Raw genomic sequence first — 10,623 nt, 5'->3', positions numbered from 1 at the left:
GTGTGCTGTCCCGGGCCGGGGTTTGCGTTTCCCTCCCGCTGGCCCAGACCAGACTCATCCTGGGCTGAGGAGGAGCAGGCCCGTCAGTGTGAGCATGCCTGCACCGGACTCAAGACAGCTGAGGGGAGGGAAACTTCCAAAGGGCTTGACAGTAAACTTGGAATATTTTGCTATTTTCCAGGGTTTGAGTGTGGAAGATACATTCCTGTGACCTCCTGCAGGTATCGCTTGTCACCAGAAAAACGTTTACCTCTTCTCCAAAACTTTTCTTCTCTTTTTTACACTTACCTCCACTGTGTTTAGAGAAGGTATGGAAGGGAAACATTTTCTCAAACATACAGCAAATGAACATGAGAACAACATTTGCATCTCGGCATCAAGCAGTGCACGTCACCCTTGGAAGAAGCGAGTGACAAAGTTTAGTCAAAAATAACTAACAACAGTAGAAGGAGGTCATGCTCTGTACCTTTTTCTTGGATCCTTGAGTCTCAGACAGTGGTTACCACAGTTACCATGCAGACGGGTCAGGATTTGCTCCCTGAAACACTGGGGGTGGCTTGCCTGGAGTCTGCCTTGTGACATTTTTAGATGTTTCGCTGCGAGAGCGTTTCGACTCTGGGTCGAGCACACAGGAGTGCAGAGTGAATACAGGTGTCCACGTGCCCCACATCTCGCCTTGGGTGACAAACAGAAATTGTTTCTTCCTCATAGGCTTTGAGTGCAGCTTGGTTACCCTGTAAGCCAAAACAAGATCTGTGTTACGTTTGGTACAGAAACACCGTGCAGGTGAAGAAGCAAACTCTCTTAACATTGGCCACTGGTTAATAAACATATATTGTGGGTTTTCTTAAAAAATACGTTCAGATTTGATACTTGCATACTTTTGTAGGGTAGGAAGAAGAAGAAATACGTGATCTTCTTTCACATGTGCGCTTCATAACAATAATTTTGATTGCTTGCCTCACGAAATAGAGGTATGCTAGTTCTGATGAAGGTTACAAAAGCAGTTACAGCAGCTGAAGTGAGAGATTTCATTTAACTGCATTTGGCTGTTTAAGCTCTGTATCGAATTCATGTTGGTTTTACCTGTGCAGTATCTTAACAGTCTGAAGTACTGAGCAGTTTATGTATCACAAATATGAGCAAATGGAAAGCTCAGAAAAGGTCTAGTCTGCACAGAACTGTTAAAGTCTGTTGATGTTTCCTGACATTCCGATGTCTGAACCTCTGTTCTGATAGACAGTGGTTTTAGGAAGTTGTTGGTAATTTTCTCAAAAGACCTTTCTTTTCCATTTGATTGCTGTTCCTTCCTGTAACAGAGGGTCTGATGGTAGGGCTGTGTCTGTTCTTCATCTCCTGCAACAGCAAAGAATACGTTTGTGTTTGGCACAAAGTGTTAGATTTAACCTTACTGCAAAGATCAATCAGGAGGCAATAAACAAGAAAATACCTGGAATTTGCTGGTGGTTTGCAGTAGGAATAGTACAGTTCTGTGAAAAGTCATATTGTAAAGAACAAGACAGGAATCTTTTTTCGGTCAGCATTTTGTTTGAGAGGATTTTAAGAAATCTCAGTATTTGCAGTTAAGCAGAATGTGTATTTCAAATGGCAGGAAGGAGAGAGGAAGAGGTTGCTGTGTGAGCACTGAAAGATTTTAGGAGCTGAAAAAGTAAAAGCAGCAGCAGTAGTGAAGTTAAGCAGAGGGGAGGAGGAGTTGGTAGGGAGAAATAAGGCACGTGAAGCGGGAGTGGCCTGGGTGCCCTACTGGCCCTTGTGTAAAGCCCCTTCTGTACTGATCTCACACCTGTGTGCCACATTTTGGCTGAGGAAGCTGTCTGCAGGCAACTTGAAAATTGCTATGAGTGCACTGATTAACTTGTTTGTGCTCTTCCCCCTGCCTGCAAGTGTCCCTCAGCACTTCCGCTCTGACCATGCTGTGCTGCTGCCAGCTTCTCTTACTTTATTAAGCAGGGGATGTTCGTTTTTGCTGGCAAGCAAAAAACAAGCAGTCTTTGTAAATGATGTGGGAAAGTGGTCTGTCCTTTCTCACTGTAGCTGTCTGGAGCTTTGTTTGGAAATGGTTAAAAACGATTCAGAGTGCTGTGACTTCTACATTTTGCTTTGGAGTCAGTAGCCTGTCCCCTGAACTGTTCCTGCTTGGAGTGTCATGGAAGGGCAGTGGATGCTGTTGAGGAAAGTTGTGCTCTGGGTTGGGTGGGAGTGAGATTCATCTAGATGAGTGGGTACAGTTGCCCTCTGGCCTGGGCTTTGAAGTTCCGTGCTTTTTTTGAAAAATTAAGACAGGTCAGTTCCAAATTACGATGTGTCAATGTGTTACGCTTTCTGCAGCCTGTATTACCTATCAAATCAGCACGTCTGTGCAGAACTGGTTATTTTTAATGAGATTTTTGCACTCTGACATGAGGGATGTCTTCATCGTAGTCTAGCTGGTAGCAAAAAGAATGATTGCCTGTAGTCTGAACCTTTCACTGGTGAAAGGAAATCTGGACTGCTGAAGACTGGCAGCCAGATCTGTCTTCCTCCGAGCATCGGTGTGAATACTGTAAGGGAAGTGTCTCTTGCTACAGTAAGAGACAATCCGAAAAACACCAAACGGCTGTCTGCTGAGCTCCTCCTCCCTTTCCAGTGTTTTTGTCTGCTTTGATGCCAAACACCTGAAACAGGTGTTTCTCAGGTGTTTCTCACTCTGTGATGAAGGGGTGGAGTGTAGCTGCTGCCTGAGTTTGAGGATGGTGGAACTAGGTGTTTTCAGACTGCGTTGTGACCTGCTGTTTCTCATTCCGCAGTGGCCTGGCTGACACACTGAGCCAGAGGAAGAGCCCTTCTTTGCTTTAGCCACGTGTGGACTCAGAGGAGGAGCCGCTGTGTGACTTGAGCTGCTGCAAAGGATGGATCCAAGTAAGTGTAGTGCGGTGCTGCTACTTCTTACTCCTGTCTTCGTTATGATTCATCCATGAGGCGGCTCCATGACACTCATGGTCCAGCAGCCATGCTTAGCTGCCTGTCTTCAGCGATGGTCTTGTGCTTTGTGTGACTTCATCCAGCAGGTGACGGAATGGGAATGAGAGAGTGCTTGAATTAAGTTGGCTTTTCAACTATCGCTAAAATTGCGCCATGCTTCAGGGGGGATTCTTTCATTTCCTACATTACTGAAGGTCTCTTTTTACATGTCCTGTAACTACAGATTAATATTGTGAATATGCTTGATTCAAGCCAGTCCTACTTTTATTCTCACCCCGTGGCTGACAATAGTTTTGAACTGCTTTGAAAGGATGACCCCACGGAAGGTTGAGTGAAATGTTTAAGTATGGATACTTCACTTGATCTGTCAGGTGCTTTTCTGTCTTATTTTTTTACTGCCTACTACTGTTCCAGTGGACAGTGTTTAGTTTTTCATCTCTCTGCAGCATCATAACTCAAATACTGTTTCCACTGAGTTCTGACCTTGTTCTTTCATATTTTATTTGGTAGGATAGGTAAAGTATTTATCTGAGAACACAGATGACAGAGGCAGAATCTAGCAGATGCAGATATATCCATGTTATCCTCAGCATGCATCATGCTGCTAAACAGAGCTCTGATTGGCAGGTGTAAAAGTTTCCAGAAGGTTCTTATTGTCTTGCGGATAGGAGAACTTTTCAAACATATCCCAGAACCTCCATTTGTTAAGTTTTAGGACTGTATCTGTAGGATAGAAACCAGCCGGCGTGTATTAGGAGATGGTGGAGCTGAGCATGTGCGTGGATGAGTAGGGTCCTGATGTCTTTGGATGTGATCTCAGCTGGTGATGACCAAAGTGACTTCTTTAGCTGTGCCGGTGAGATAGAATGATGTTTACTGGTGTACATGAAGTGTAAACAGAAAAGAGTACAAGGTATGGATTGTCCGTAAGCATTGTATTTTCCTGCTTGCGCGCTCATGTTTTATGTGGTTTTGCTTTTGTTTATTTTTTAGTTTCGGAAAAAGTGTTTTTCTCTTTAGTTTGACTTCTGGTATAGCAGGAATACAAACAAGGTCAGATCTACAATGATCAGAAAGTTGTCACAATCAGAGCCTTTGGGTTCTTTAAATACCAGAATCGCACAAATAACTTCTGTGCAAAGCTACTGAATCTAAGTTTTTGTGTTTGTGTATTATCAGTATGTGAATTTAAACAGTACCGTGCTACTTCTTTCTACCATTAAAAACCCCTGAAATCCATCTGACAGTTTTCATGTCTAAAAAAACCTTGTTGCCTTCCCTAGGAGTAACTGTAACAAGAAATGAAGGCAGATTTTTCAGAGAAGGTATTCCCTTTCCTCCTTGCATGATGTGGTCACGTAAATGAAATGAGATATCTTGCGAGTTAGGCAAAGTAACTTTAGAGCATCTGGATTTCCTGTCTCACTCAGGAGCAGGTAGAGAACTCTAGGGACACTCACCTTTGGGTTGGGCTCACAGGATAGTTGAGGCTGGGAGGAACCTCTGGCAATTAACTCCTCTAACCCCCTTGCCTAAAAGCAGGGTAACATCGAAGGTTAGGGCTAGGCTGGCCACTGAATGCTGACAGATGCTCTCTAATAACCCCTCTCCCTCCCCAAAGGGAAAGGGAGTGAGACAGAGACTTGCAGATTAGAAAAGACTAAACAGCTAAACCAGCTGTAATAAACGATGATAGTACTAATAAACTAATGAAAATAATTAAATACATACAAAATCAGTATTGAAACTCCCTCGATGAATGATCATTGATGCTGCAGAGCAGGCACCAGGGATGTCCCTGACTGACTCCACAGCAGAGGGGAACTGGGCTCAGGGATGGGACTTGGGAACCCGGAGTAGGGATTGAGGGCAGAACGTCAGATGCAGTCCTCCTCGGATGCCAACTTATTGCAGTGCTTAACCCCTGTGACCCCTCAGTTTTATGCTGAGTGTGACCTGTGTGGGCTGGAATACTCTGTCGGTCAGATTTGGGTCACCTGCCCTGTCCCCTCCTCCCTGCAGGTGCCACCTTTCACTTCCTCGTGACCCTTTCCCTCCCCGGCACCCCAAGATGTTACACATGACCCAGCGTGGCCTCTGTCACCCCAGGAGCAGGCACCAGCCAGAGCCTTTGGGCACCCCAGCCCTGGCAGTGACCGTCACCACCAGCGTCACCCCTGCCAGCAGCAGCACTGCCTGCACACACACGCTGTCACCTGGGCTGTAAAATAAAATCACTGAACAGAATTGAGTCTCTTTAGCTCAAGGTGGGACAAGCAGTTTGCCCAGGGCCATGTTGAGCCCAGTTTTGAACACCTTCAAGGGTGGAGGGTCCACAGTCTGTCTGGACAGCAGAGTAAAATAGGGGTTTTTCTTACATTTAAGTGGAATTTCCTGTATTTTATTTTTATTTGTGTGTGTTGCCTCTTGTCATGTTGCTGGACACGACTCAGAAGAACCTGGCTCTGTCTTCCTTACTCCCCCCCATCAGGTAATGATATGAGTTGACAAGATCCCCCTGAGCTGCCTCTTCTTGAGCTCCCAGCCTGGTTTCATATGACAGATGCTCCAATCCCTTAAACGTTTTAGTGGCCCTTCACCACACACACTCCAGTAAGTTCATATTTTCTAGTACTGTAGGGCCTGGGCTTCTCCTGCTGGTCACGTGAGCTCTGGCTAAACCAAAAGGATAACTTCCCTCATGCTGCTGCTGATGTCCTTCAGGAACCCAGGATGGTTTTTTTTGTCACAGAAATATAGTTGCTTATGGTCAACTTGTCCGATCCCCAGGTCATTTTTTGCAAACCTGCTGTGTGATGAGCTGGTTTGTATAAAGGCTGCAGGTTTGTATGCTGCCTTTACTTATTTTTATTTTTTTTTTAATGCTGCCTTTGGACCTGAGCTTGTGCAAAGTGTGTCTGGGTGCTTCTTGTGCCTTCTCATCATAGGCTTAAACTGAAGTGCCTATTCAAGTGCAGCCCAGGTGTAGATAGGCTCCAAGTGACTTCTGACAAAGACTGCTGAATGTTCCTTCCTGAATGTACCCTTTCAGGTATGCTAGTAAAAGAAGTAACAATCAAAAAAATGTAACAATGAAAACTTGGATTCAGACACTAATCTGGCTCTTGATCCATGCATGTACCCTGGTTTTGAACGCAAGATGGAGAGGAGCTGTGGAAGCTGAAGAGCACATTAAGTGCAGCTTTCAGAAGCCAAAGCAGTTGAGGTTAAAGAAGTAGTTAGAATTAAAGCAGATGCACACTTAAGTAGCTTTTGTTATTACAGATTTCAGCATTGATTGTTGTAGCTGTTAAGTCTACTCAGTTTTATCTTCTGTGCACAGACCTCTATGGCTAACCTTGGCAGTTTCAGAAAGACCAAAGGTTTAGTTTGAAAGATCATTTTGGACATACGTTCATGACTATTCTGATAAAAACTTTTCTTTTTTCTTTGTAGATAATGACTACGGGCTTTCCAGAATGTTTGTTGGATACGAATACACCGAAGATACTGAACTGTGTGAAGATGAACTTTATCATGAGGAGTCATCCAGTGAGCAGAGTGTTGATAGTGAGGTAGAATTTCACCTCTACAGCCAGATCCACTATTCCCAAAATCTTGGGGAAATCAGCACGCTGGAAATGAATGAGGAAGCTGATGTCACAGGACTGACGGATCATAGCTCAGTTCTAACGGAGAAACAGTATGAAGGCAAGAAAATCGCTGAATCCAGTGATCGTGGTACTCGGATTTCAGATGACTCTGAGATCATCGTCTTGTCTGATACACCAGATGAAGACAGTGTTTACAAAAGCAAAGCAAAGAAGTCATCAGGCTCTTTAGCTCAAGGTAGAATGCACAACCACCCAGGATCTTCCACACCAAACCAAGCTGGAGCTGCTGGATGTAATATCCTGAATCCTGATGGGTCAGGCACAGATATTTCAAGGCGAAGAAAAAGCGGTCGTGGGAAGCTTCACCCAGTCAGTTCTCCTGGAGCTCTTGCCATCCAAGATGTGCTGGTAATAGATGATAGCTCCGATGAGGAGAGTTTGATATCTGAAAGCGATAATGTCGAGAGTTGGATGCTTTTGGGAGCCGGTGCAGATGACAGAGATGAAGATATAATGTTGAACCTTGAGGGCTGTGCAACTCCTGTCAGCGAAGGTTAGTGCTTTTTAAAATCTTTTGTTTGTTCTTCTGCATGTGGGAGGATTTGTCTGCAGTGATAGTGCTGTCAGTATTTGAGGAGAAAGATAAACCGAAAGCAAATTGGAGTGCGTAATGGGTGCAAAACTACGATGATAGAGGCATCTCTTTATTTATACCAATTCCATGCTATTATTTCAGTTGTGTTGCATATGGAAAGACGTTTTTGCTGGTAGAAATTTAGAAGTAATAGAGTGATTCTTGCTATGAACTTTCCAGCTTTCCTGTGAACTTAGTATTCCTAAGAGTATATAAGAAGTTACGGGGAGTGGGGTCAGAGAGAAAGAGGGATGTAATAAAGAAGGAATACCACAGTTTCTTATTGTAAATAAAGTAGGAAAAAATCCAAACCCAAAATGGTTTGACGAGTAAAGACGTAAATAAAGTCAGAGATAGGAACTGTGTAACAACAAAAAGTTTGCTGAGAAGTGCCGCAGGCTGGGAGAGTAACCAGTGCTCATCACTGAGGGAGCAGTGTCATTCCTCTTTTTGTGCGATGCAGTTTCTGCCCAGCTGCCACTGTCTGCCTTGCCTCGTTGCCCCGCAGTGATGCAATGCTGGGGCTTGTTAGGGCTTTGCGGTATGCTAGACTCGAGGTTACTCCTCAGGAAAGGGATGCACTGTGACAGGGGAGGGCAGGGAAGGGAGGCCTTCTGAGCTGGTCCTCCTTTCCAGAGCAGGTTCTGGAACGACTTCTTCTGGAGTCTGGCAGTTTGGGCTGTTGATCTAAAATTTACTGTGACTTCTTGTATGGATTCTGCACTGAATAATTCAGAGAGATTCTCAACTGCTAGGACTGGCATCGAACGTTTTGGTATTTTGCGAAATGTTCTTCTGTGTTACAATGTGGAAGGTCAATAAAGGCGATGCTAGCACCACAGGTTTCAGATGTGTGTTGGTAATAATTGTACTATGTAGTGCGTGCCTCGTCACCAGCGACTGGACACTGTTAGGCAATCAGTGTGCTTCTTGCCTGCCCACTGGTTTCTCACAGCACAAGCATCCAGAAGGAGCACGTCCTGCTGGCCTGGGAGAAAATAGAGAAAGGCCGCTGGGGTGGCAAGGGTGGACAGGCCAGCTGCGGCACGGGGGATGAGTGCAAAGCTTCTTTTTTTATATATTTAAAAATGCCGTACCGTAATTTTACGTGGTGCACTTGTGAATGAGGTGGGTTTGGGTTAGAGAGCATCTGTCCTTGTTAGCGGCCAGCTCAGCCCTAACCCATGACAGGAAACGAAATGTTCTGCAGGTTGATGCTAGTGAAGTTTTTCCTGGGGGTGGCTGTCCAAGCAGCACTGCTGTTCAGGTGCTGCTGCTGAGCTGTTTGAGAGGGGAAAGCAGAGAAATTGTCTTTGCCTTCTTTTCTGGTAAAACACCTGCTTCTTGTCTGTAAATATTCAGTAAGTTTTTGCTTAGAGTGGCTCTTGTGTATGTTTTTGCATGCCTGTCCGTACTCCTCTGGTGCACAGACCGTGGTGTGCACTTGATCTCAGATGGTCGATTAAAAAAACCAATGTGCTCTCCTGGGCCCCAGAGATTGGAGAAGTGCTTTCCCTGTGCCCGCTGCAGTGACAGGGCAGTGGTGTGGTTGTCACGCTGCAACCCCAGACAGTCACGTTATTTTTGGCATCTGTGTATTTTTTTCTCCCTGTAAATCCTTTAAAGTGCGTTTTCGAAGAATGAGCTTAAATTGCTAAATTTAATTCAGATCTTTGTATTTTCATATTCTGTCTTTCTCTTTGAACCTAGAGCTAATTAGCTTCTCTTTGTCTTCAGTTACACTGCCTCTTGGGGAGCAAATGTTTGCTGCTGTGTTGTGACTGCTGTGATGGTGATGCACTTTGTACACAGCACAGTTCACATATTTCCTGGATAGTGTCTATTTTTCTTAGAGCTGCTGGGCAGGCACATGACCTTGAGTTAAGTCTCTTTTGTTCGGCTTACTCTGTGTATTTCCTTAGGTTTAGATACCAAAATTGCTCAAGATTACAAAAACAAAAAACCCAGAAGATAGAAAAATGTTGAAACAGTGTTTGAGACTCTAAGCATACTTCCAAAATTACATACATTCAGTTTGGGAAACATTCTGTAATTAACTTATTGGAGTGATTACGCTTACTAGATGTAACATGAAAATGAAAATTCATGCCTTCATTCTTTATGGTATTCTAGCAGAGGTGTGCTGGTGCTAACTGAGAGTGGTTTTTAAAAATTTATACAGCAGGTTAATATGGGGAAGCGGTTTTGCTCACTTATGGTATGTTTTTGTGACAAGTGTAGTAATGTTCCTTATTCATATCTATATTCATAGATGTTGACAGTGAGCAAGCCACGTTCAAAGTCGGGAACAGGAGCAGGATTTTCCTGCGCTGTATAAACCTATTATAGTGTTAAAAACAAAAATCGCTTGACGTAGGTGAGGCAAACGTCGTTTGGGATGTTTGAATGGGAAGTCAAAGGTGGCCACCCAAGAGGCTCGCAAGTGCAACTGTTCTTCTCCTACTCTGATTTTTATCCCCAAAGCTACATCACAACCTCCTCAAGACCACCCCTTGGTTTTGCTGCAGCGGCCTCATGCCCGGACACGCCAGACATGCACAGCCCCGAGGGTCTGGGGCTGGTTGCACACACACATCTCTCTCTCCAGTGAAGCTTTTGGCTTTCTGCGTCCACGTGACTGTGCAGAATGGCCTGACATTTGCATGTGTTTTGTACAACGGTGAGCAAGTTGCCGGTGACCCACGTGACACAGAGGGACGGCAGGGCCGGGCTCCTCAGCCGTGTCCCAACTCCCAGGGAACGCTGCTTGGGTCTGCAGATGTTTGGTTCGGCTGCTCTGTGGTGATGATAGGGAGGCAAAGACATGGGCTTCAAATAGACCAATGCTGTGTTTATGCTTGTACGTAATGAAAAGCCAAAACAGCACCAGGATAGTTGTAGGGAACAGAAGCCGTGTACCTTTCTGATGTAAAATAACCATAATCTGTTTATTGAGCCTACACAGCATTGTATCTCCAGTTCTGTAGACTATAAAGGACTCCTTTGCTGAAACGTAAACATAAAGTTTTTAAATTTGAAGGAAGAAATGCATTTTAATAGTGTTTGTGTTGGGAAACTGTACTCTTCAAGATATTCTGTGCCAATGCATTTGAGATGCACAGAGTTCTGTTTTTGGGATTTCTAAAGAATGAGATCAAGTATTTGGGTGACCACACAATATGTAATTTGCTATTTCAGCGCTTGTAGTATCAGTAAGGATGTACACAGCGTATAGTGACTGGATGAAGCCTTGCCTTTTCCATTCTCCCCCAGACTGCCTGTGACTGTGCACATGGGATGGACCTCCCATGACAGTGTCATGGCGTGTCTGGTGTCCAGTTCAGTTCACACTGAGAAGGGATCTGAAACGTGAATGTTCTCTGGCTATGTGAG

At 44.6% G+C, this 10,623-nt stretch overlaps 1 protein-coding gene across 1 annotated transcript; it reads left to right on the top strand.

Annotated features, from left to right (window-relative positions):
- The first annotated feature begins 6,461 nt into the window (after positions 1–6,461).
- On the top strand, positions 6,462–7,154 carry LOC104268669 (zinc finger CCHC domain-containing protein 7-like). The gene has a single exon (XM_009872846.1). It carries the CDS (start codon positions 6,462–6,464, stop codon positions 7,152–7,154), a length of 693 nt encoding a protein of 230 aa, XP_009871148.1.
- Positions 7,155–10,623: the final 3,469 nt, after the last annotated feature.

Source organism: Apaloderma vittatum, unplaced genomic scaffold (assembly GCF_000703405.1).
Source record: "Apaloderma vittatum isolate BGI_N311 unplaced genomic scaffold, ASM70340v1 Scaffold43657, whole genome shotgun sequence".
In the NCBI taxonomy this organism is placed as follows: Eukaryota; Metazoa; Chordata; class Aves; order Trogoniformes; family Trogonidae; genus Apaloderma; species Apaloderma vittatum.
Note: the sequence above shows the minus strand (reverse complement) of the source record. Positions and strands in the feature narration are given on the sequence as shown.